This window comes from Heptranchias perlo, chromosome 14, assembly GCF_035084215.1.
Source record: "Heptranchias perlo isolate sHepPer1 chromosome 14, sHepPer1.hap1, whole genome shotgun sequence".
NCBI lineage: Eukaryota > Metazoa > Chordata > Chondrichthyes > Hexanchiformes > Hexanchidae > Heptranchias > Heptranchias perlo.
In genome coordinates, this window is record NC_090338.1 from 35,125,364 (window position 1) to 35,153,305 (window position 27,942).

The 27,942-nt window shown below is 43.3% G+C and overlaps 1 protein-coding gene and 1 long non-coding RNA gene across 2 annotated transcripts in view; one reads left to right on the forward strand and one right to left on the reverse strand.

Annotated features, from left to right (window-relative positions):
• The window catches only part of spock1 (SPARC (osteonectin), cwcv and kazal like domains proteoglycan 1), a 480,071-nt gene that overhangs the window by 308,554 nt on the left and 143,575 nt on the right, over nucleotides 1-27,942 (forward strand). Inside the window, exon 4 of the mRNA XM_067996251.1 lies at nucleotides 13,794-13,908. Within this exon, the coding sequence (XP_067852352.1) occupies nucleotides 13,794-13,908 (115 nt within the window). The remainder of the gene's footprint in view (nucleotides 1-13,793; nucleotides 13,909-27,942) is intronic.
• Nucleotides 1,065-27,388, reverse strand: LOC137332427 (uncharacterized). Its single transcript, XR_010965662.1, has 4 exons — nucleotides 27,359-27,388; nucleotides 2,730-2,889; nucleotides 1,746-1,861; nucleotides 1,065-1,445 (listed from the first exon to the last, which is right to left on the reverse strand). It is a non-coding gene; the product is annotated as an uncharacterized lncRNA (long non-coding RNA).

The following is a 27,942-nucleotide window of genomic DNA, read 5'->3' on the forward strand; positions in this document are numbered from 1 at the left end:
GTCACTGGAGAAGAAGATAGTAGACAATTGTGATAGAAATGGTGAAAGCTTTTTTAGCTATGTTCGGAGTCAGAGGACCTTTAAAGACCGTATCGGGCCATTGAAAGATTCTCAGGGACAGATATGAATCAACTCCCAAGGCAAGGCAGAGCGATTAAATGATTACTTTGCATCAGGCTTTTATCCTGAAGATGATTCTCACCTACCAGCTGGAAGCTAAACTGTTAACTGAAAAATTGTAAATGAGGATATCATCTTAGATAGAACTAGAAACCTTAAAATAGATCAGGTTGCCAACCCAGATGACATCCACCCAAGGGTTCTTAAAGAGATGGAGCATGTGTTTTGCAAGCCCCTTGCCCGCATCATTAACAGCTTGCTAGAGTCAGGAACTGTTTCCTTGGACTGCAAGGATGCCCAAGCGCCAGAGCTAGGGAACTATAGGCCTATTAGTTTGACTTCAGTTATAGATAAGAGATGCTCTATATGGACACCTAGACAGAAAGGGACTCATCAGGGACACCCAACGTGGCTTCTGGAAAAGAAGGTCATGTTTTATTAATTTGATTGAAGTTAGTTTATTAGGTTAGTGGATGACTGTACCCTGGTAGACATTGTCTACCTGGATTTTCAGAAAGCATTTGATAAGGTACCTCACAAGAGGTTACTCTACAAGTTAGAATCTTGCGGAAGTAGTGGGAAGCTGCTGCAGTGGATTAAGAATTGGCTGCATGTCCATAGGCATAGTTGTTATCAATGGCTGTGCATCTGCTTGGAGACCAGTTATCAGTGGTGTCCCGTAGGGATTGGCGTTTGGACCTTTGCTCTTTTCTATTAATGACCTAGATGAAGGTGTTGGGGGAAATGATGTTTTAGGAACTGTATGCTGCGAATGGGTAATGCAGCTGCATTAGAAAAGCCCCCTCTAACTATGATATTAATAGTTCAATGGCACTGTAATAGAATGCAAAAATTAACAATATTCATGTACTCATGAATCGGAAGAAAACTAGTCAGTAATAAAACCGTACATCATTCCATTCAATAATGTTTAATACAGTCAGGCAATGTTTCTGAATCAATAATTGTTTTTATTTTGGTGTTCGCGGTCTTTTTTAGTTCTTTAAGAATGAATTTTCTCGTATATTCTCCTATTTGTTATTAACAACTGCTACTCTGCTGCATAGTAAATAGGTTTATACTGGTGATATATTAGTGCTTATGTTACGGTACTTCCAAGTTCTGATCGTCTCACGACTGTAAGCAGTTGCTTCTGACTGTCCCTTTGGCATAGGAAACAGCATCCCTTGTGGAAATTTTGAGGCAGCTGCAAGGGTGGGATTACCAAACTTCTGAGATAGACCATTGGAAGTTTGAAAACCTTGCAGGAACGCCCAAAATAGACGAAATTCAAGTTAATAATGGGTTGAATAAGATCTTGTGAGCTGCAAAAGAAAAAGAGAAACTTCTTAATAATGTCCCAACAAGCTATAGGTCCTGACTGGTTTTGTTTCCAGCATCAAATCCTGTTGTGACTTTCACCTGGAATCACAACCTGGTCCAATTATGATTACCTGGCTAAGGACCTCCAGGTAAGTGAAGTAACAGCATGTTGATTAGAATTAGATAATGATTCTTAGCAGGAGTGCTCCTCGGGGCCCCAGAAGGAAACCTTCAGCCTGCCCTGCCCCAGGCTTCCCTCCCCACCTACCACGATTGCCTATGGGCTCCCTCTCACTACTTACCTTAGTGCCATGAACCATTCCCTCGGGTCCCTGGAGGTGGCCTCCTGCGGCGTGGAATCCTGCTCCTGCCCACCAGCCTCCTCGTCATTTCTGCCGGTTTTGGGCGAGAGTTCATGCTGCAACATGGTAATGAGGGTCAGGAATTAAAATGGCCCAGACCTCACACCAGTGCCATCATGGACACTTCCTGCCCACTCCAGTCCCTCGAGCTAAAATCAGGCCTATAGTTTCTGCCTCAACTGCTAACGTTGGAAGTGAATTCCACAGCCTCACAACTCTCTGTATGAAGAAATTTCACCTGTCTTCTTTCTAAATCACTTACATTTAATCTTGTATCCATGGCCCCTTGTTCTTGACCCTTCAACTACTGGAAACAGTCTGCTTCTATCAACCCTGTCCCATCCTTTCATAATTTTATATCGCCTTGTAATCTAACGAAAAAAAGAAACAATTTTTCAAGTCTTTCTTCAGATTCTTTGTCCTCTTTCTAAAGCTCCAATATCCTTCCTATAGTGTGAATCCCAATACTGCACACAATACTCTAACTGAGGTCTTAGGGTTTATATAAACTCATGATTACCTCTTGGTTTTTATATTCAATACCTCTTGAGATAAAACCTAGAATTCTATTAGCTTTTTTTACGGCCTTATCAACCTGCGGTGCTGTCTTTAACGTGCTGTGAACCTATACCCCAAATCCCTCTGCTCTTCCACAGTACTGAGCCTACTCCGTTCAGAGTGTAATATATTGCTGCTTTTTTTAAAACCAAAATGAATCACCTCACATTTACTGACATTGAATTTCATCTGCCACTTTTTAGCTAATTTCCCTATCTTATCAATATCCCATTGCAGTTTCCTTTGGTCTTCCTAAGAATTAACTATACTTCCTATTTTAGTATCATCTGCAAATCAAATGCACACAAATAGATCAGCATTTAAAGCTGACAGTCAGCATTTCAACACAAGTAAAAAAAAAATTACCTTTTTTAATTGAAATTGGGGTTGTCAGTATCAGCTGATTAGATCATTTAGGAGGCAGGATTGGTGGCTGTCAGAACCAATCGGGTTGCTTGGAAGGCAGGGCTGGAGGCTATTAAAACCAGTCAGTCATTACTTTCTCCCACGGTTGGCTGCTGATAAGCTTGAGCGAGAAAGTTAACGTTTTTTAAAAAAATATTTGTTCCCAAAGAAGTAATATAAATGCAGCTTTTAAAGACTTTAATTTTCCTCAGAGTAACTTTCCGGGCCTTGTCGGATTGTTGTTTTATGTGAAGGTTTATTTTCTTCAAGACTAGCTGCAGTCATTTTGTTGAGATCAGCAGGGTGTTCCGTGTTGTGACTGTATTAATTAGATTTACTCGAGCATTCCTGTCATGACATTTGTGGAAATATAATAGTTGAGTGGGATTGGAGTAATGATGAGTTTTACTTAATTTTTAAAAATTAGAGATTTACAACCAGAAAATGTACCAGATCAAGTTTCAACTCAATTTTTTTTTTGGTGGGGGTGGGGTGGTGGGGGGGGGCGGCAAGGAGAATTCCTTCAAACCCTCTTTTCCACCCCCGACCACTTTTCCAAAAATAAATGTCATGCCTTCAACGCTCAGATCCCCCTTCAGTAATTTCTAAATTCAATACTGCTTCATGATCAAAGATATGAGAGCCTGTGTGCCACTACACTTTCAGTCTAAACTTCTTGAGGCAGATTTTCCTCCTTTACACTTGAGTGTAAATAATTGCCTCAGCAAAACTCATAGAGGAAAATTGGTTGCGGATGGTGACGTGCCAGTAACCAAGCCTGCTCGATTTTTCTGTCCAGTAATTTAACTGGACGTGGGATCCATTATGGACTAGTGAGTCTCCCCGTCCAATTTTCCTCTATGTGCTCTGTCCAGGTGATTATTTGCATCCAAATGCGAAAGAGGAAAATCTGCCTATTGCCTTCACCTGAGATACGACCCACACTCAGGCTCGTGTTCTGAGCTGTTCGCTTTTTGCGGGACTTGTCGGTTTTCTGAAGCTGGCTGTCAGCTTTTACCAGTTTCCCAGGTTGGCAAGTATGGAAATTTAGCAGTGTGCAATCTGAAAGAACCACACACAACTCCCTGAACATGCGGTTCTGCTGGAAATGTCCATACAACACCTAACAGGATAAATATTTTGGAAATAATTGTTGCTAATTTGTTAATGTTGGAATATCTAAAAAAGCTACTGACATTGGTAAGAGCTACTAATTTGTTTTAGGAATGTACTCTCCTGTACAATCGAGCTTAGCAAATGCTTTACAGTTGAAGTGGACAGAAAAGAACCTCAAGTCATTATCAAAGTGGAAATGAGTAACCCCTACTAACAATGGAAATTTCTGACATGTATTTGTAATAGTTGAAGACATCACAGAAGGATTACATTCTCTGCCGTGGCACCTTCTGTGCAGGTTTAGCCAGACAATTTCATAAGGGTTAGAAAGTATTCAGACTTGTCAATGCAGTTAGTTCATATTAACGTGAATCCTTTTTACCTATATTTTTATAATAATTACAGCACACAATGAAAGCTTACAAGCCATGAAGTAGCCACCAATCTTTTACTGCATATAGTCCAAGATTAGGGCCTACATTAAATGAATCTGTGGCATAAAAATATGATTTTCTATTGATTCATCCTCATAAGTAAGACTTGGAATTGTGGCTAAATAAGAATTTAAAAGCTCTAAAAGAAATCAAAGGAAGAGGCATATAAAGTTGCCAGAAAAGCAGGAGCATTTTTACATTTCAGCAAAGGAGGACCCAGAAATTGATAAAGAAAGGGAAAATAGAATATGAGAGTAAACTAGCGAGAAACATAAAAATGGACTGTAAAAGCTTCTATCGGTATGTAAAAAGGAAAAGACTGGTAAGGCAAATGTGGGTCCCTTGCAGACAGAAACGGGAGAATTTATAATGAGGAATAAGGAAATGACAGAGAAATTAAATAAATACTTTGGGCTCGATTTTCCCAGGAAAATGTGGAGGTGGATTCCCAGAAAAATCACGGAAATCCCGTTCGGGTTCGGAGCCCAGCTCCAACCCGCCGACGTCCGAGTTCCCCATGAACGCACCTGTGTGCACGCGGCTGTCCCGAATCCGAAAGTCCCACTGGCAATTAACGTCGGCAGGATGATAGTTAAAGAGCCAAATATACCTCATTGAGGTACTTAAGGCACTTTACTTGTGACAGATTATGTACTTAGAACGATTTTTAACTTACCTGGGCAGCTTTCCCACCGCTTCTGATTCACGCCTGGAGAAACAGAAGCGGTGGAAATAAATTACATAAAAAAACCATTGCATGAAGTTAAAACACAAAATCAACCTACCTTTCCACCCTGCTTCGATGTCCGTGTCTCCCTCTCCGATCTTCCCCTCTTCACCCCTCGATGTCCCCTTCTTCACCCCCCTCTCCCTCCGATCTCTCCTTCTCCCCCCCGATCTCTCCTTCTTCTCCCCCCCCCCCGATCGCCCCCCGATATCTCCTTCTTCTCCCCCCCGATATCTCCTTCTTCTCCCCCCCCGATATCTCCTTCTTCTCCCCCCCGATATCTCCATCTTCTCCCCCCCGATCTCCCCTTCTTCTCTCCCCCCGATCTCCCTTTTTTCTCCCCTTCTTCTCCCCCCCGATCTCCCCTTCTCCCCCCCCCCCCCGATTTCCCCCCCCGATCTCCACCCCCGATCTCTCCCCGATCTCCACCCCTGATCTCCCCTATCTCCCCCTCAATCTCCCCTTCTTCTCCCCCCCGATCTCCCCTTCTCCCCCCCCGATCTCCCCTTCTCCCCCCCCGATCTCCCCTTCTTCTCCCCCCCCGATCTCCCCTTCTTCTCCCCCCCCGATCTCCCCTTCTTCTCCCCCCGATATCTCCTTCTTCTCCCCCCCGATATCTCCATCTTCTCCCCCCCGATCTCCCCTTCTTCCTTTTTTCTCCCCTTCTTCTCCCCCCCCGATCTCCCCTTCTCCCCCCCCCCCGATTTCCCCCCCCCCGATCTCCACCCCCGATCTCTCCCCGATCTCCACCCCTGATCTCTCCCCTATCTCCCCCCCAATCTCCCCTTCTTCTCCCCCCCGATCTCCCCTTCTTCCCCCCCGATCTCCCCTTCTTCTCCCCCCCCAATCTCCCCTTCTTCTCCCCCCCGATCTCCCCTTCTTCTCCCCCCCCCGATCTCCCCTTCTTCCCCCCCGATCTCCCCTTCTTCTCCTGCCCCGATCTCCCCTTCTTCTCCCCCCCCGATCTCCCCTTCTTCTCCCCCCCCCCGATCTCCCCTTCTTCTCCCCCCTGCGATCTCCCCTTCTCCCCCCCCCGATCTCCCCTTCTTCTCCTCCCCCCCCCCCCCCCCGATCTCCCCTTCTCCCTCCCCCCCCGCCCCCCCAAACTTCTATTCCAGCACCGGATGACGTCTCGCTCTCTCTCCTTCTCACCCCCCCACCCCACCCACTCGCGTTGCAGCTCCTGATGGCAGCCAGCCTGGCTGCCGGGCACGAATTCCAGACAGCATGTTAATCACCATCAATTACGATGCGATTACATCGGAAACGGTAAGGTTTGTTTATTCGGTTTGCCATGCGAACCTTCAGCCCCCTGCTCCCAACCCATCACCATTTCAGAATTGAAACCTTTGTGTCTGTCTTCACGGAAGAAGACACAAAAAACTTCCCAGAAATACTAAATGGCGAGAATGAGGAACTGAAAGAAATTAGTATAAGTAAAAAAAAATAGTACTAGAGAAATTAATGGGACTGAAAGTCGATAAACCCCAAGGACCTGATGATCTACATCCCAGGGTTTTGAAAGAGGTGACTATAGAGATAGTGGCTGCATTGGTTGTCATCTTCTAATATTCTATAGATTCTGGACTGGTTCCTGCAGATTGGAGGGTAGCAAATGTAACTCCACTATTTAAGAAAGGAGGGAGAGAGAAAACAGGGAACGACAGACCTGTTAGCCTGACATCAGTAGTAGGGAAAATGCTAGAATCTATTATAAAGGATGTGATAACAGGACACTGAGAAAATAATAATAGGATTTGGCAGAGTCAACATGGATTTATGAAAGGGAAATCAAGTTTGACAAACCTATTGGAGTTCTTTGAGGATGTAACTAGTAGAATCGATAAGGGGGAACCAGTGGATGTGGTCTATTTGGATTTTCAGGAGGCTTTCGTTAAGGTTGGTGAACAAAGTTAGAGCACATGGAATTGGAGGTAATATACTGGCATGGATTGAGAATTGGTTAACAGACAGAAAACAGAGAGTAGGAAGAAACGGGTCTTTTTCAGGTTGGCAGACTGTGACTAGTGGGGTACCTCAGGGATTGGTGATTGGGCCCCAGGTATTCACAATCTATATCAATGATTTGGATGAGGGGACCAAATGTAATATTTCCAAGTTTGCAGATGACACAAAACTAGGTGGGAATGTGAGCTGTAAAGAGACTTCAAGGGGATAAAGACAGGCTAAGTGAGTGGGCAAGAACATGGCAGATGGAATATAATGTGGAAAAATGTGAAGTTATTATCCACTTTTATCCACCAGAGTATTTTTTAAATGATGTGAGATTGGGAAATGTTGATGTTCAAAGGGACCTGGGTGTCCTTGTACATGAGTCACTGAAAGCTAAAATGCAGGTGCAGTAAACAGTTAGGAAGGCAAATGGTATGTTTGGCCTTTATTACAAGAGGATTTGAGTACAGGAGTAAAGATGTCTTACTGCAATTATATAGGGCCTTGGTGAAACCGCACCTGGAGTATTGTGTACAATTTTCGTCTCCTTACCTAAGAAAGGGTATACTTGCCATAGAGGGAGTGCAAGGAAGGTTCACCAGACTGATTCCTGGGATGGCGGGATTGTCGTATGAGGAGAGATTGAGTAGACTAGGCCTGTATTCTCTAGAGTTTAGAAGAATGAGAGGCGGTCTCATTGAAAAATTCTTACAGGGTTCGACAGGATAGATGCAGGGAGGATGTTTCCCCTGGCTGGGGAGTCTAGAACTAGGGGTTATCGTCTCAGAATAAGGGGTAAGCCATTTAGGACTGAGATGAGGAGAAATTTCTTCACTCAGAGGGTGGTAAATCTTTGGAATTCTCTACCCCAGAGGGCTGTGGAGGCTCAGTCATTGAGTACATTCAAAACAGAGATCGATAGATTTCTAGATATTAAAGCATTGAGGGATATGGGGATGGTGCAGGAAAATGGCGTTGAGGTGGAAGATCAGCCATGATCTTGTTGAATGGCGGAGCTGGCTCGAGGGGCCAGATGGCCGACTCCTACTCCTATTTCTTATGTTCTTAAATTGACTTCTAATCAATTTTTTTGAGCTTTGAATTTCTCATTTTCTCCCAAGTATGGAAATGCAAACACAAATTAACTCAGTGTATCACTTCAAATTTCCAAAGCAATTTCCTTTTAAAATTCTAAATAAGATTTTCAGACCCTCTTGTCCACTTCAATTATTTCGACTGAATTCAGTTCCCACTGCAATTTGTATGTTTTTGTCCTGTAGCATTTCAAAGGTAGAAATTGAGAATTTAAAGTATGGCAACTCGTTCAAAATTATTTTCCCTAAACATAATCAACTATATGAAACATGTAGGAAATGACGAAACTTGGAGACCTGTCCCAGTGTTCTGTTGGTTTTATAGCTTTATTGTCTTAGAACTGATTTCACTGTGTTGTAGAAAAATTACAGATGCCAAAAGCATACTCTAAGTGGCCATTCTCCACAATTCTGGAATGCTATGTGGCAGTGAACTTCACAATACTTCAAAGTAGACTTGAATGGAAATAAAAATCGGGAGAGATGTAAAACCGGCTGCCGACTCGTGATCGCCATTTAACATTATCACACAAAGTCAAGATGTACCACATAGGGTTTAAACATTTTTTACTTTACTGTTCTTTTTGATTTTAAATAATGTATTATAAGCACTGCTGCCATGTCATTGTTCTCTCTATCCAATCCAACATAACTTACCTGACAAAAAATATCAAACTTGTAACTCCACGTAACATCAAGAAACGCCTGAGTGCACTGGATACAACAAAGGCTATGGGCCCTGACAACATCCCGGCTGTAGTGCTGAAGACTTGTGCTCCAGAACTAGCCGCGCCTCGAGCCAAACTATTCCAGTACAGCTACAACACTGGCATCTACCCGACAATGTGGAAAATTGCCCAGGTATGTCCTGGCCACAAAAAGCAGGACAAATCCAATCCAGCCAATTACCGTCCCATCAGTCTACTCTCAATCATCAGCAAAGTGATGGAAGGTGTCGTCGAAAGTGCTATCAAGCGGCACTTACTCACCAATAACCTGCTCACCGATGCTCAGTTTTGAGTTCCGCTAGGACCACTCAGCTCCTGATCTCATTACAGCCTTGGTCCAAACATGAACAAAAGAGCTAAATTCCAGAGGTGAAGTGAAAGTGACTGCCCTTGACATCAAGGCAGCATTTGACCGAGTGTGGCACCAAAGAACCCCAGTAAAATTGAAGTCAATGGGAATCAGGGGGAAAACTCTCCAATGGCTGGAGTCATACCTAGCACAAAGGAAGATGGTAGTGATTATTGGAGGCCAATCATCTCAGCCCCAGGACATTGCTGCAGGAGTTACTCAGGGCAGTGTCCTAGGCCCAACCATCTTCAGCCGCTTCATCAATGGCCTTCCCTCCATCATAAGGTCAGAAATGGGGATGTTTGCTGAGATTGCAGTGTTCAGTTCCATTCGCAACCCTTCAGATAATGAAGCAGTCCGTGCCCACATGCAGCAAAACCTGGACAACATCCAGGCTTGGGTTGATAAGTGGCAAGTAACATTCGCCCCAGACAAGTGCCAGGCAATGACCATCTCCAACAAGAGAGAGTCTAACCACCTCCCCTTGACATTCAATGGCATTACCATCGCCGAATCCCCCACCATCAACATCCTGGGGGTCACCGTTGACTAGAAACTTAACTGGACCAGCCACATAAATACTGTGGCTACAAGAGCAGATCAGAGGCTGGATATTTTGCAGCGAGTGACTCACCTCCTGACTCCCCAAAGCCTTTCCACCATCTACAAGGCACAAGTCAGGTGTGTGATGGAATACTCTCCTCTTGCCTGGATGAGTGCAGCTCCAACAACATTCAAGAAGCTCGACACCATCCAGGACAAAGCAGCCCGCTTGATTGGCACACCATCCATCACCCTAAACATTCACTCCCTTCACCACCGGTGCACCATGGCTGCAGTGTGTACCAAACATGGGATGCACTGCAGCAACCCGCCAAGGCTTCTTCGACAGCACCTCCCAAACCCACAATCTCTACCACCTAGAAGGACAAGGGCATCAGGCACATGGGAACAATACCACTTGCATGTTCCCCTCCAAATCACACACCATCCCAACTTGGAAATATATCGCCGTTCCTTCATCGTCGCTGGGTCAAAATCCTGGAACTCCCTTCCTAACAGCACTGTGGGAGAACCTGCACCACACGGACTGCAGCGGTTCAAGAAGGCGGCTCTCCACCACCTTCTCAAGGACAACTAGGGATGGGCAATAAATGTTGGCCTTGCCAACAACGCCCACATCCCATGAACGAATAAAAGAAAACTCCACTAGAAAATCACACCATTCAAAAGCCATTGTGTTCAGTGTTCCTTTCATGTTCAGTTTTTCCATGTCATCAGCCAGTCTCAGTAAATTTGTACCATCATGAAACAACACAATTTGCTGCATCTTTTGTTAGAATTGAGAGGTAAGTGAGCTTGTTGATAGACAAATGAATACTAACCTGGAAGTGCTGTAATAACCATACCGCTGGTGATATTGCTGCCTACGTTATTCATCTCTGGAACTCTGTTCTTGAATACTTTTAGTGAATCATTCTCCTTTACTTTACTCATTTTTAAAGCCTTTGACAGAGTTTGGTGATGCGTACATGATGTGTTCTAAGCAAGTTATCATCATATGCTCTACGACCAAATCCATGTTAATGTCTATTAAGCTATCAAATTTCCTCTCAAATCACTCTATTTTTGCTATAGTTGCTGGCTTACCCGTTGACTCATTTTATATTAGCTCAGTAATTCCTGGATCTGTACTAAACTCCACATTGTTCTTCCTACCACCGTTTCCTTCGCATCTTTCAACCTTATCCATTCTTCTGCTGACCTTCTCCTTAGATCACATACCCTCAGTGCTCACAACCTCCAGTCCTCTAAGGCCAATAGCTTAACAACTGTGCCCTGATGCCCTCCATGCCCTTTGAAAGGGAGTAAGTTTCTTTCTCTTCTTTAAAGTTTCTTCCCTGGAAAGTCCATGGTGTTCTGCCCATTTTTCAGGTGCAAACCAGGCACCTAAGCATTCAATATGACGGGTGGGGTATGCGCGTTCATTACCTGCCGGAAGTGCGTCGTCCACCAAGTTGGTAAAGGCAGTAAAAGGTTCATCCATCCTGAAACAAGCAATAGGCCCTTTGCATATGCAAATAGGGTGCCTAACGCCAGTTTTAGGCCGCCTTTCCATTGGGCTGCCGGGCCGGCAGCATTCAGGAAATGTGGTCTACGTGCGGCCTAGCCAGTGGTTCTTAGAGGGACCATTGGAGGCCACCACCAAAAAGGTAAACTTAAAAAAAATACTTACCTGAATGTGGAGCCGGAGGAGCAGGAATGCCAAAGACCATTGCTGGCTCCCACTCCGCCTCCTCCCAATCATTCCCTCCCTCCACCATCTCGATATTCACCGGTGAACAGCATGCGGACACCCAGCGGGCACCTACAGCTTGTCGGCCTCAGACCCAATATCTCCAGCACAGGCCATCCAAAAAAATTTTTCAGCCTCAGTTTCTTCAGATCTCTCAAGTCTAACCAGCTGTTGTGCCATTTTACCTCTTCGTATTCCTTCAGGTATCAATATTTTTGGTCTCACTATATCTTCTGACATCAAATGGAGCTCCCACACTTCCTCTATTGTTAAACCTGCATCCAAAAGGCTTGGATTCCTCTTTCGTGCCAAACATCCTCCTCTCCTCAACAACTCTTGCCTCTCGATAAAGTCCAGACTCATCCAAGATTTGAATATTACTCCAATATTTTGGAAAGCTCTTCTGATTTTTCTCCTGCACTCCTGGATAGGATAACAGGGAACGCTTGTCACTTGATGGGTGATATTTTCTCTCTCACTCTTCCTCCCTCTCACCTTTTTGTCCCTCTTACTGTTTTATTGATGCTGCTATGGTTAGTACTTCTCTGAATTTTATTCTCATGTTTCGCCTAAACTGAAACTACCCTGTCTTTATACATTCTTCCTCCATTCTATTTCCTTAATGTGTTGATATGAGGACTCCACCCTCCTGACTGAAGAATTAAGCTGTTCCACAGTTTTGAGATCTTTTTCTCCCCTCAGTCTTTCTGTTCTCCTACAATCTTTTAAAACTGAAACTTAGCATAACCGAGTAATTACTTCCTAATTTACCTAATTTCTTTTTACTGTTTTCAACTTTGGCGGAGTCCTGCACTACAGGCCTTTCACCATAGTTTCAGAATTAAAGTAAGATTGGTAGTTAACTACACGGGACAAACTCAAACTTGCAGGCCGCGCTAGTTGATGGGTCGAGTACACTATAACTTGCATTCCTGCTCACCTGCTGTACAAACCCATTCCCCAGAGAGTGTGTGAGATAGACAGACACTATAGACTCCCTCTCACATCTGTCATTCTAGCTAAATTCAAAGAGGGACAAGTTTGATTTTAGCTATACACTTCACATTTAAAAAAAATGTATTCTCTCTTTAATGTTATTTTGTCTTGGATGCCAATTGAACAAGGAAAAGTCAGTACCACTTGGATACTGTTGTGCATTTGTTAGGCAAGGTAAAGGGAGCTTTAATTTTGTAGATGGCATTGTGATACCTGAATTGGAAGTCAGACCTGATGTTGACACTGAAAGCTCAATATGGATTCCTCATCATGAATCTCCCTCATGTGAATGAGCACAAAAATGCATTAAAATGTATTAAGAGAAAAATGTTACTCTTAACACCTGCAGTTGGTCACTTGGTCACCTGCAGTTTGTACACTGGGCAGAACCAGGCTAACCATGCAATCAATTTTTTTTTTCCTTCTAAAGCAATGGATGATAGGTAGAACAAGCTAATTGCAGTAAATACTATGAGGAGAGGCCGATACATTTGCAAGTTGGCAATAGTGTAAAATGCCCTGAGGCGTTTGCTCTGCCATTGATTCAGAATACATAAATTGTAATGGTTGTGCTATGTTTTAGAAGTAATATTTTAATGGAATATGGATCCAATTCTATCTCCAAAATGGTAATGGAGTATGGGAAAGTGACCAACTGCAGGTGTTAAGAGTAACATTTTTCTCTTAATACATTTTAATGCATTTTTGTGCTCATTCACACGAGGGAGATTCATGATGAGGAATCCATATTGAGCTTTCAGTGTCAACATCAGGTCTGACTCCCAATTCAGGTATCACAATGCCATCTACAAAATTAAAGCTCCCTTTACCTTGCCTAACAAATGCACAACAGTATCCAAGTGGTACTGACTTTTCCTTGTTCAATTGGCATCCAAGACAAAATAACATTAAAGAGAGAATACATTTTTTTTAAATGTGAAATGTATAGCTAAAATCAAACTTGTCCCTCTTTGAATTTAGCTAGAATGACAGATGTGAGAGGGAGTCTATAGTGTCTGTCTATCCTACACACTCTCTGGGGAATGGGTTTGTACAGCAGGTGAGCAGGAATGCAAGTTATAGTGTACTCGACCCATCAACATTCATGTCTAGGTAGCTGCTTGAAATTTAATTGCAGATTGAATTTGCATATTATTATGGACAATCACTTTTAACAACTATACCACTAACATTCATGAAGGAGTAGTACTGCTTTAAATGAATATAAGCAGTACTGCGACAACATTGATGGTCTCTGAAAGAGTATTATAAAGTTAAATAGGTTGAATGATTTTATATAATTTAGATTGTAATTCCTTTTTCTTTTCTTAGCCCTGGATCCAACAAAGGACCCATGTCTGAAGGTGAAGTGCAGTCAACATAAAGTCTGTGTAACCCATGACTACCAAACAGCTCTTTGCGTTAGTCACAAGCAGTTAATGCACAGGTAAGAAAGAACTTACAACAGCTTCCATTTATATAAAGCACCTTTAACATTGGAAATATATCTTCAAGATTGTTTTATAGATGAGATAAATGAAACTGAGTCCTCAGTGGGAAGGAGAATAGATGGATTGAATTTGAGGGATGGTACCAAAAAATCATATGAAAAGAAAGGTTTTAAGTGGAATCAAAAGTGGTGGCAGAAAGATAAAGCAGACAGTCATTAGTGTAAATATGGAACCAGGGGATAAAGATTTTGCTGTACCACTCCTTGGCATATGCCAGGAGCACATATCACAAAATTGTGCATTCCATCCCACCATTTTCCACCTTTTAACTTTATTGGGCCGAAAATCATGGGCTGGGGTGCACAATTTTGGAATATGTGCTTCGAACATGTCAGAAAAACAGCGCAGCGGACTTTTATCCCCCTGATGTCATGCTTCTGATTGATTTTCACCAAGAGAAGGCATATAGACAAGGAAAACATAGTTCATAAAATGTATTTCCTTAATCACAAGTGTTATTTGTGACCTTTTATATTTAGACAAGAACAAAATGCTAATTTGTCTTGTAAAATTCCTAACTGGTGGTACTTATAAGGAGAAGGATCTCCCCGCAGTGAAATCAGAAAGGGAAAGTCTCAGTAGCACTGTCAGAGCTTGAGAACAGTTACCTTCCTGCCTGTGTGGCTTCTATCTGAGGAATATTGTGCAGTGCCAGGAAGAACATAAAGATGAAAAAATATTTAAAATTATGGATGAAAATTATAACAAAGTTTTTTTAAAAAAAGGAACTCTGCCCTAGATAAAAATGATAAATTTTAACAATTTATCTTGCTTTGAACTTGTTTTATGTTTTATTATAATCCAAAAATGAACCATAATTATTAAGGTTTAGAACTTCATGTACAGCAACATTCAGCAGCTTCTGCTACTTTATAAAATACTTCTTGTATGCTGCCTGACATGTCCATTCTGAATCAAACCAGTTGCCTATTTGCAACCTTTATACAGTAAATACTAGTATTAAGGGAATGTGTCTAAATTCTCTTTTTTTTAATTCATTTTTGCAATGTGGGTGTCATTGGCATTTATTGCCCATCCCCAGTTGCCCTGATACAACTGAGTGGCCTACTCGCCCCCTTCAGAGAGCAGTTAAGAGTCAACCACATTGGTGTGGGAATGGAGTCACATATAGGCCAGACCTAGAAAGGACAGTAGATTTCCTTCCCTAAAGGACATTAGTGAACCAGTTGGGTTTTTGCAACAATCCAACAGCTTTTTCGTCACATTTACTGAAACCAGCTTATTACTTTCCGATTTTTTTTTAAAACTGAATTCAAATTCTCAAGCTGCTATGGTGGGATTTGCGCTCACGCTCTCTGGATTATTAGCTCAAGACTCTGGATTATTAGTCCAGTAACATAACTACAATACTACCATACCCGGTTTTCATAGCCAAAATATACATGAGTACAAAATTGGACATTCTCAGATCTGCCCATCCACATCAGAGTAAAGTTTTTTCTTCTGTTCCCATTGCACCAACCTGTATTTTGTTTTTTAAATTATCTCGTAAACCATCCTTTTGCCTTCCCGCGACAAAACTTATACACCTTTCTGAAGTGAGTGGAAGATGATACTTGCAAACCGTATAGTTATGGATAAAAATGCCAGGTGGTGTTTACTCAGAGACATAAATAACACAGAAGCAAAATGAATCAATCTGGAGAATGAATGTAGCAAAAGGATACTTGATCTCTGAACAATACTTTGAAACAGTTGCAAAACAGTAAAAGTTCCATACCTAAGTTTTTTCTTTATTCGTTCATGGGATGTATGCGTCGCTGGCAAGGTCAGCATTTATTGCCCATCCCTAATTGCCCTTGAGAAGGTGGTGGTGAGTTGCCTTCTTGAACCGCTGCAGTCCGTGTGTTGAAGGTTCTCCCGCAGTGCTGTCAGGTAGGGAGTTCCAGGATTTTGACCCAGCAACGATGAAGGAACAGCGATATATTTCCAAGTTGGGATGGTGTGTGACTTGGAGGGGAACGTGCAGGTGGTGTTGTTCCCAAGTGCCTGATGCCCTCGTCCTTCTAGGTGGTAGAGGTCGAGGGGTTGGAGGGTGCTGTCGAAGAAGCCTGGGAGAATTGCTGCAGTGCATCCTGTGGATGGAACACACATCAACCATGGTGTGCCGGTGGTGAAGGGAGTGAATGTTTAGGGTGGTGGATGGGGTGCCAATCAAGCGGGCTGCTTTGTCCTGGATGGTGTCGAGCTTCTTGTGTTGTTGGAGCTGCACTCACCCAAGTGGAGAGTATTCCATCACACTCCTGACTTGTGCCTTGAAGATGGTGGAAAAGCTTTGGGGAGTCAGGAGAAGAGTTATTAACCACAGAATACCCAGCCTCTGACCTGCTGTTGTAGCCACAGTATTTATGTGGCCGGCCCAGTTAAATTTCTGGTCAATGGTGACCCCCAGGATGTTGATGATGGGGGATTCGGTGATGGTAATGCTGTTGAATGTCATGGAGAAATGGTTAAACTCTCTCTTGTTGGAGATGGTCATTGCCTGGCACTTGTCTGGTGCGAATGTTACTTGCCACTTATCAACCCAAGCCTGGATGTTGTCCAGGTCTTGCTGCATGTGGGCACGGACTGCTTCATTATCTGAGGGATTGCGAAAGGAACTGAACACTCTGCAATCATCAGCGAACATCGCCAATTTTGACCTTATGATGGAGGGAATGTCATTGTTGAAGCAGCTGAAGATGGTTGGGCCTAAAACACTGCCCTGAGGAACTCCTGCAGCAATGTCCTGGGGCTGAGATGATTGGCCTCCAACAATCACTACCATCTTCCTTTGTGCTAGGTATGACTCCAGCCACTGGAGAGTTTTCCCCCTGATTCCCGTTGACTTCAATTTTACTAGGGCTCCTTGGTGCCACACTTGGTCAAATGCTGCCTTGATGTCAAGGGCAGTCACTCTCACCTCACCTCTGGAATTCAGCTCTTTTGTTCATGTTTGGACCAGGGCTATAATGAGGTCTGGAGCCGAGTGGTCCTGGTGGAACCCAAACTGAGCATCGGTGAGCAGGTTATTGGTGAGTAAGTGCTGCTTGATAGCACTGTCAACGATACCGTCTATCACTTTGCTGATGATTGAGAGTAGACTGATGGGACGGTAATTGGCCAGATTGGATTTGTCCTGCTTTTTGTGGACAGGACATACCTGGGTAATGTTCCACGTTGTAGGGTAGATGCCAGTGTTGTCGCTGTACTGGAATAGTTTGGCTAGAGGCACGGCTAGTACTGGAGCACAAGGCTTCAGCACTGCAGCCGGGATGTTGTCAGGGTCCATAGCCTTGGTTGTATCCATTGCACTCAGCCGTTTCTTGATATCACGTGGAGTGAGACGAATTGGCTGAAGACTGGCTTCTGTGATGGTGGGGATATCGGGCGGAGGCCAAGATGGATCATCCACTTGGCACTTCTGGCTGAAGGTGGTTGCAAACGCTTCAGCCTTGTCTTTTTCACTCATGTGCTGGACTCCGCCATCATTGAGGATGGGAATGTTTACAGAGCCTCCTCCTCCTGTTAGTTGTTTAATTGTCCACCACCATTCACGACTGGATGGGGCAGGACTGCAGAGCTTTGATCTGATCCGTTGGTTGTGAAATCGCTTAGCTCTGTCTATAGCATGTTGCTTCCGCTGTTTAGCATGCATGTAGTCCTGTGTTGTAGCTTCACCAGGTTGGCACCTCATTTTTAGGTACGCCTGGTGCTGCTCCTGGCACGCTCTTCTACACTCCTCATTGAACCAGGGTTGATCCCCTGGCATGTTGGTAATGGTAGAGTGAGGAATATGCCGGGCCATGAGATTACAGATTGTGCTGGAATATAATTCTGCTGCTGCTGATTGCCCACAGTGCCTCATGGATGCCCAGTTTTGAGCTGCTAGATCTGTTCTGAATCTGTCCCATTTAGCACGACGGTAGTGCCACATAACATGTTGGATGGTGTCCTTAGTGTGAAGACGGGACTTCGTCTCCACAAGGACTTTGCGGTGATCACTCCTACCAATACTGTTATGGACAGATGCATCTGCGACAGGTAGATTGGTGAGGACGAGGTCAAGTAGGTTTTTCCCTCGTGTTTTTGTTTTTCTGTAGTAACTTTGTAACTTCGACCACGTATCCACAATGAAAGGCTTTTATGTGAGAAAGATACTTCACGGCATCCCTTGTTAGCCTGTAGCCCGAACAATTGTACAACAAATGAAGAACTGGCAAACAGGGAGTCTCATCTCAGTTACCACTCTCTTTCTCCTCCCTTTGATCCAGAAAGGGAAAAAAGGCAGATTAAAAGGTACTTTCACTTTGGACAAAACAGAGTTCAGCAACACAAAGATTGCCTGTCAGGTTTCCTGATTCAATTTTCACATCTCTAAAGTAAGGCAGCGCTACCAAAATGGGTAAGATTCCTCTTCTTGGTAGAATAGCTATTACACATAATGGCTTGTTGTTTACAACCAGACAGCAGGTGAATGAGCCTAGTAATTAATCTTATTTCAGTCTGTCTTCGCACGCACTACTATTTGTTAGGCAATGTGACTAATAGTGTCCTAAACAACATAAGCACCTGCTTTAATAATCAGACTATTTGGAGGACTACTTGCAAACAAACAGGGATGAATCATCTTTTGAAGGCTCCATCTGCATACTAGATACTTTTGTGTTTTCCTATCTTCCCCACACAGAGAAACACAGCCCTCCCACAAAGCGGACACAGAAGATAATTTAAAATTACTTTAATGCTGGCAAACTACAAATTATCTTTATCACCTGGTGTAAAGCCTAGGTGAAGCATAATTACCTGAAAATTGTGTGGACATCTAAATTATGTAATTGGTGACTAATTATAATATATTTAACTGAACACTGTTGGAGACTTCTGGAGTCAGTACAAAACCCGATTGTAAAATTGAATAGGATGTTAATTGGGTGAAATCTAGTATAATGGTCCTTCCCCTTTTTTCCATTCAGGTGCTCTTATTTTAGGCACTTCAATTGGGCATGACGATTTGGAAAATTTGCGCAGATGTGACTGATATGGTAATATTTTTCTGGCAGGAAATGATCCTATTCATACTGTACTATAATACATATGAGTGTTGAATTTCCTGTGGGCCCATTACACTGGTAAAAGTGTAATTGGTCGGGACTTCCAATCTCCTGTTGCTTGTGCCTCAGCTCACTTCCTGGAGCCAGGAGTATGAAAGTGACAGAAATTCCAATAGCTTATGGCTTACCATGTCCTGAAAACATGAAATAAGTGTTCTCAGAAAAAAGAGATGAGTAATTGAAAGTGCATTCTACCTTTGATAAAGTAGGACTTTCTAATAAGTGGTCCTTGTGCAGTACATTTTCTATAAATTGCTTTATCTATTAGAGATTTGAAACTATTGTGTGTTACACAATGTTTTTATTTATTATTTAGTATTTGTGTGATTGCTCTTCTGCAAAGCTCTTCTGTTTCTTCAAGCTAAATATTGATAGCTAAAGTGCTGAATAAATGTAAATATCACAATTGATTCCATGTAACTGTGATCCATAAAGAGACTTTTACTGTGATTAATTAAAGGTTATGGTGGCATTTTAAAATTACTTTATGTAATCTATCAGTGTCTTTTACATAAAAAAAAGAAAATTAGCCATGAAATACATGCACTAAAACTAGGACATAAGAAATTTCCAATTGAGTGTAACAAATGTGTTGATCAAGCCTTGAAATTATAGGTCTAACCTGTAATTTCTAACATCATATTTAAACTGACACTCAAAAGCACAATGGGCGAAGGTTTCCTTTGTGCTGTAAGTGTAGCAAAATCATACATCTGTTTATAAAGAATAGGTTTATGGTTTTGTTACGTCTAATGCACAGAGAAACCTTCACCCATGTTGTGCTGAGTATTTCAAATTCACATATTTATAGGACTCCCAATGGGCATTTCGAACTTCTCTCTGTTGTTATGGATCTTTCTCTGCAAGCAGAGTAGAAGAGAGAAATTCCAATTGTTAAGAAGGCATGTAGTAATGCACATGTGTCAGCATGTGCCCACAATACATGCAACACTAGTGGGGATTCTTTTGGACTGAATGCATGTAAAGAGTGCACCTGCTCTCCTGGAGAACTATTGAGTCTGACCTATGATGTTGCCTTTTTTTTTCACTGCTAAGCTTGAATACTGTGTTGCCTTCAGGTCCTTTTGGTGTAAATGCCCTGAGATCATGAAAGGTGCTACATAAATGCAAGTCCTTTCCTTTCCTTTAAAGTTCTTGGGAGCAACCTGCATCTGACCTTCCATCTTTCAACTTCCTGTCAGTGAAACAAAACTCCTTGATAGTTCAGTACTGTGGCAGTATGACTGAAAAACCTCTACTGGGTCCTTATGTAGATAATATTTGCTCGGAGCCTGGAAGAGAGCAGTGGTGGGAGGAGTTTTTGGATGGGAACTCGGATGTAAGGGTTTCCTGTACCTGTAGGTCCTGCGAACTTAACGGCAGGACGTCTTTTTACTTTCTTTCATCAGGTTTCCCGCACGACAGCCAGACAGATTGATAAGGCTGGCTGGCTGTTGGGCTGGAAAGCAGCTGGGGAGCAGATTCAGCTAAGTCTGATATCGCGGGAGGTGGGGGAGGGGGACTGTTGGGGCGAATCAGACATCGTGGGGGGGTTGCAAATCGGGCATCGTGGCGGGGGGGGGGGGGTAGGGGTTGGCCGATCAATAGGAAGTAAACTTGGTGGGCCAGTGGAGAAGCATTCCTGCCCCTCCTGGCCCACAAGCAGTGCAATAAAGACACATGCCTCATGGATTCAGCCATTCTCGCCTCCTTTTGCCTACCGGGATTCCCGCGGCCTAAGAATCCAGGCCTCCATGCATTAAAAATAAAAATTGTATTAAAATGGAGGCACGGAGCCTCCTTAAAAGATTTTAGTGACTGACCCACCTCCTGAGAACAGGTTGGTTGCCTGCCCCCTGACCTGCTCCGTTAAAACTGGATGTGGGCGGGTTGGGGTCGAGTTTGAGGATTTAAAAAAAATTATTTTCCCACCCACCCCCAACCCACCTGTCCTTGGAGGTTAATATTCCCCCCAATATGTAGAGAGAGAGAAGTGAATAAAGCAGTGAATTATTTTCATGTTCCATATATAGGTGTGTGTATATGTGTATGTACGTGTATCTGGATGAAAGAAATATAACTGACCAGATAATGCATTCCTTTTGCATTTCAACAGAAGCATATGGAATAAACAAACAACATGAAATAACTGCAATTCCTTCTTTTAGGCTGCATGGCCCGTGTGAGCTTAACAGACTCTGAGGGATTGCTGGTTGACATGGTACCACTGACTAGGTACTGGCAGCTCTTATACTAATTAAGCTATTGCTTCCAACAGACAGCAGTAATTTTGTATGGTCCAATTAGTCCTGAAAGTGATGGAAAGAAAAGCTAAAAGCTACTGCTCAGCACAATCAATAGCATACAACTGAAGAGTACTTGAATGGTTCAAATAGATTCTGGATTCATCTGGATAACGTGGCAACATGAATGCTGCTGCCAAGTGGTAATCATCTGGGAATTATTTCAAATTAGACATGAACTGTACCAACAACTTTAGCATAATTTAGTAGCATGAAATTTGAATCGGGGGATTAATCTTAAAGACCTGCTTCCAAATGAAGACTATCAAGAACCACATCCTTTAACACAGTTTGGGGCCAATTATTCCCATTGTTATCAATGAGTGCTGAACTTTGAAATCTTGACAAATAATGATAATATTTATTTAAATGTTTTCAAAAATAAAGTCATCATAAATTGCAAAATGTCAATAGTTCTGTGTGTGTGTGTGTGTGTGTGTGTGTATGGTGGTTAGGGTTGGAGTCAAGATTAAGTGTAGGTTTCAAGTGAAATAGGGTTAGAGAGCAGGAAATAACCAGACCAATGCATGCAGACATAATTCAATTGCTATTTTAAATTCATATATTCTGCCCTTATTATACAAAGCCCATCTAACTACTTATTTTCACATTTCAGGGTTGTCAGCTTTTTTGAAGCAGTTGGTCAGCTTTTGTTAGTTTTCTATGTTGGCCTGTATGCATTTTGTACATCAAAGTTGATTCATTAACAGCACAGGTAGAATTACTGTGATCCTTTGAACATGTAAACACTTCCTCAGCTTAATTAGCAAGTGGTCAATGATTCCCAGTGTTGAGTTAAATAAGCATGATTACTTTATTTCACATAACATGTAACCTTATTTTAATGTCTTCTGAAACTAAATCAAAATATGCTTACAATTATTTTGAACCATTTTTATGTTAATAATTACTCCTGAGACTAATTAAAATTGTATGTATATATGGGGGAGAGAGGTCATGCAGCTTTGAGTAAACATTGCAACTGTAAAACTTATAAAACTGCAACTTGTAAAACAGAGAAGAGAAAAAAGTAGATTCTCAGAATGCGAAAAGAGGAAGGGATTGGAAGTGTGAAGAAGACATAGAGCAAGTAGAAGGAATTTCAGATGTCTTAAAATAAATTTTTCAATTTAATTAAATTAATTCAATTTCTGTTCTAATTTTTAAAAAATGTAGTTTAGGAAGATCCTAATTAGTCTATTTTTAAGTTACGTGCAGTCTTAGAGATTGAGGTTTGGGGTTCCTTTAGTTCAGATTTTGTAGCCACTATTGTTTTAAAATGGTAAATAAAAGTATATTGTCAAGATATTTAGTTAAGGAATTTCCACTTGTACATGCTTAGCAAATATATAGAGATATATAGAAATTACTATATGGAAACAAGCCATTTAGCCCAATGAGTCCATGTCGGCAATTACCCCTCCACACAAGCAAATAGTCCTGAATGCATTTACCTGTCCTCTTCCCAAAGCCCTTTTTCCCTATTTCCTTCATCCACCTATCCAACCTAATCTTGAATGTTGACAGTTTCTGTCTCAACCACTAATCCTGGAAATGAATTCCACAGTCTAAACACCTCTGTGTGTAGTTTCCCTTGCCGTCTGCTCTAAATCGCTTGTGTTTTACCTTTTATCTATGGCGCCTTGTTCTAGACTCTCAACTGCTGGAAACAATCTGTTTCTTTCTATCCAATTCCAACCTTTCATAATTTGAAAACTTCTATCGTATCACCCCATAATTTGCATAGTTCCAATGAAACAAGTCCCACTTTGTATTTGGATTTCCTTGTGCCAGGCAGTATCCTGGTGAATATGCATCGTGCCCTCTCGAAATTCTCAATATCTGTTCTATAGCGTGGAGCTCGATACTGCACACAATACTCTAACTGAGGCCTTATTGAGGTTATAATATAAGTTCATAATTACCTCTGGGCTGTTATATTCTATGCCTCATGTGATACCTAGAATTCCATTTGCTTTTTTTTACATCCTCATCAACCTGTAATGCTGCCTTTAATGTGCTGTGAACCTATAACCCCAAACTTCTGCTCTTCCACAGCACTGAGCCTGCTTCAATTCAGAGTATTATTACAAAAATGGATCATCTCACAAATTATTAGATTTGAATTTCTGCCACTTTTTAGTCCATTCCCCCCATCTTATCGATATTCCATTCCAGTTTTCTTCTAAAGAATTAACTGTATGCCCTATTATGGTATAATCTACAAGTTTAACACCAATCTCTCTAGGCCTATGTCCAAATCATGTCCTCTCTGTATAAGGATCAGCCCCTTCCTTGTGCTGGGCAGGAGATTGGGATACATTGCATCCCCTATTGTTGGTCACAGTTTTGCCGTTCACTTGCGATGCACTGTCACTCATTGGCTATATCTTTTGCTACAGTCTCCATGTGCATACAAAAAGATCAAGCACAAATGCCCCTCAGGCACTAAATTCAAAACATTTGTCTACTCTACAAATGTGTGGCAGCATCTGCATACATGTCAATCTTGAAAATTAACAATAGCTGGAGAACAGCTTCAAAAAAAGAAGGCAACTCAAAAAAAATGTACAACTCAAAAACAGCCCTGAATATAGGGGCCCGATTTTACCAGGGGTGCAGGTTCTCGGTGGGTGGGCCAGCGGGCGTGTTTTCAACGCGCCCGGTGAAATTAGTGGGTTGCCCGCGCGATCGTAGTAGGCAACCCACTAATTGGATCCACTTACCTGCTCCTCCGGGTTCCCCACTGCTGATCTGCGCGTCGGGCGGGCTGCGCATGCGCAGTAAGATCTGTCAGCTGGTGGCGCTCTATTTAAAGGGGCAGTCCTCCACTGATAGAAGCTGCCACAAACAGCAAAAATTACAGCATGGAGCAGCCCAGGGGGAAGGCTGCTCCCAGTTTAATGATGCCTCACCCCAGGTATCATTAGATGGGGTGAGGAGGAGGGGGAGGACAGAGATCTTCCACCCGGCGGGCGGGAGGAAGCGGCTTGCCTCTGCCACCAAGAAGGCCTGGCTCGAGATGGCAGAGGAAGTCACCAGCGCCACCAACATATCGCCCACCTGCATACAGTGCAGGAGGCGCTCCAATGACCTCAGTAGGTCAGCCACAGTGAGAACACGTAGTCTTTCCCCTACACTCTGTCTGCCACAACACTGCCCCCACCCCACATCTCCTTCGGCACTGCCAACACTACTCTGTCACATCACCCCTCATACCCACTCAAACCTCATCCTCATCTTACCTGCACCTACTCACCTCGCGAGTACTCACCCTGCCACTACCACGCAACCCAATCCTTATACAATCTCATGGCTCTATCCCATACTCACCCTCTCGTGCATCTCTCTCACGGCCAGCCTCACTCAACCTGCCACCACCTGTGCTGCAGCCACAGGGCATGCATCACATATGTGCAGTAGGCAGCGTAAGGCAAACGTGTCGTGAGCATGAAGGGGATGCACAAGGGTGTTTGAGGGTTTGTCATGGTTCTTACTTCTATTGAATTAAAGAACAACTCACATCACACATTATAATGGCACCACTACTGCCATGTCTTCGCGAATCCTGTCCGGTTTGTGCAATAATTCCCGCTCCTGGGTATCCCTATGAGGACCCACCACTGATGCCACCCAGTGTGTCACTGCAGAGTGGGTGTAGGTGTATTTGCAGGGCTCTTCTGCACAGACGACTGAGAGACATCGGGGATGTCCCCGGTTGCAGCCTGGAAGGCTGTGGAGCAGAAGTCCGGGAGGGCAGTGGTGACTTTGACAGCGACAGGTAGGAAGATGGTGCACGGGCCAGCCAGGAGCAGCTCGGCATGAAAGAGGCTGCAGATGTCCACGGCTACATGTCGACTGACTCTGAGCCTCCGTGTGCACTGCTGCTCAGAGAGGTCCAGGAGGCTGAGCCTCGGTCTGTGGAACGTGTGGCGAGGGTAGTGCCCTCTGCGACGCATCTCTCTCTGCGGTAGCCCTCCCTCCTGCTGTACAGGTGGATGTGTCACAGCACTCTGTTGTGGAGCTCCACGTGTCAGAGGTGGACGGCGTGGATGGTGAGGCTGGTGATGCTGTTCGCCCTCCGAGGAGGTCATGACTGCAGCTACGGCGGCCCCCATCCGGAAGATGTACATCTGAGGGGGTCCGCAAGGTAGGTACATGTCTCCGGACCCCGGGGTAAGTGTGCAGGTTGGTGACTTCGACCATCAGGAGGAGGGTGGTGGAGGCCAAACTTTGTCCCAAGTGACAGAGCGGCCTCCTGCAATGGCTGAGGGTCTCCCCGCCCCCCCACCTGTCAAATGGACTTTTGCAGCTGCCACAGGCTGACAGCTGCAACACGTCCATTTCAACTGGGAGTGTTTCCCCCAGTGTGTGAAATAGTCCCATGTTTATCCAAAATCAATTGTAAACAATTTTACAACACCAAGTTATAGTCCAACGATTTTATTTTTAATCCCACAAGCTTTCGGGGGCTTTCCCCTTCCTCAGGCAGTGTGGAAGGGGAAAGCCCCCACACTGCCTGAGGAAGGGGAAAGCCCCTGAAAGCTTGTGGGATTAAAAATAAAATCGTTGGACTATAACTTGGTGTTGTAAAATTGTTTACAATTGTTAACCCCAGTCCATCACCGGCATCTCCACATCATATCCAAAATCACACACAGTCCCTTAATCAGGTCAGTTAATGACCTGAACAAGCAAAGTAAATACTGTCAAGTGGCATCCCGCTGGCTTTAATTGCCTGCGGGATTCCCACCAGCGGGGGCTGCGCGCGCACGCCGGCGCGTCATCGGGGAACCCGGAAGTGGGCGGGATCGAGGCGCGATCCGGTCCCGCACCTGGATTTCGGGATTTTCGGGGCCCCCCCGCCGAGAACGCACCCGGTAGCCCTAGGCCTCTGACCAATGCTTTGAGGTTGCAGAATAAGTTAAATCCTGTTTTCCTAAATGGGTTTCCAAGGATTTTCACCAATGTTTTGAGATCACATGACACAAACTGACCACAAGCATCTCAAGGGCTCTTATCTGAATGTCACCAGCCTTTCACCACCCACGCTGAAGGCACTGAGGGAGCACCTCATTGGAGAACAAGAATGGCCAGAAAACATGAAGAAAAACACAATGGGCTAACACATAGGAGAAAATATGTTTTGATGGCAAATGTGTTCAGTCATTAAAATGCCAATCCGTTATACATTGCCACTTTGTTTGCAGTGTGGTTCTGTAGTGGCTACTCTGTTCTGCACTGTTAGGTGTAATGTATAGCAATGTTGGCCAGAGATTGGAAGTACTTTATTGCAGGCTTTCTATGGTAGTAGCCTGTCTGAATTACATCTAGTGGTATTCCTTCAGCTTTCTATGCTGGTAGCCTTTCTAATCACATCAGTTGCAGACTGGTATCTTTTTTGGATTATCTCCATGTGCATCATTGTCAACATAACGTTTTTGACTCTGCAGTTGCTCACATTTTGTAAATTTCCAGGGGTTTCAACATTTAATCCTTCAACTCACCTGATTTGAAGCTGAATATTTGTCTTTTCTTCAGTGCAGCCCAGTAATTATTTGTATGTCTTAAGCACTTAACACCCACCCTGCAATTGTTCACATCCTCTTCAAAAAAAAAGTAATAAAAATCTACCTCGTCTGTTTCAGTACTCAGCTTTAAATAGTTAACCTCATCATGTGCATTTTTCATTCCACAAATTAGAACCAGCCCAGTGTACTCTCAACAGCAGTTAGAAACCAAGGACGAGAGTTTAGATGTGTTTGTCCCCTGTACATTTTGTACCTGCTCGTTATGATTATTCAAAAGATGTAGCTGTAACTCCTGAAGATAGTGAAGCTATTTTGATTTTTGCTTTGCTTTGCTTTCCTTGGGCTTCCCATTCTGTTCTGGTTGCTTTTCCTCTTTCTCACCATGTATATCACAGACTCCAATCCATTCTAACTAAAGTTCATGAGTTGTTCTTTTACCTGTCGTCCATTCTGCTGACCACTGCAAGTTTCATTCAAGGCAGATGCTTATACTGCAGCTCTCCATCATATTCTTTGCTTTCATGCTTGCCAAAAAGTTAGTTCCCCTAGGAGGAGCAGATGGAATGCAGGACACATTTGTAGCAGTAACAAAGTTCACTACTATGGTTACCATTGTAATGGGAAGAATGTATGGCAGTGGCCAAGGCAGCCCTGCGCTGACAACAATTTAAACCCGCTGAACCCTTCCTTGCCATTGTTGGTTGAGAAGCTTTTCTTTATCTTCAAATTACTGGACACAAGCATACTGAGCACAACCAAAATCTCTCAAAACATTGGGAAAAAAGATCGTTGTGTATAGTATTTAGCACATCTTTCTGTGCAACTTCACTTGAGTCAAGTTACAAATACTCACATTTCTAATTTCTCCAATGTGTTACAATCAAACATCACAGTGAGTTACAAACTCCAATACGTTATCAACACCCTCATCAACCCTCTCTGTTACTTCATCAAAGAACTCAATCTAGTTAGTCAAACAAGACTTGGCTTTCACAAATCCGTCCTGGCTTTCATTTATTAGC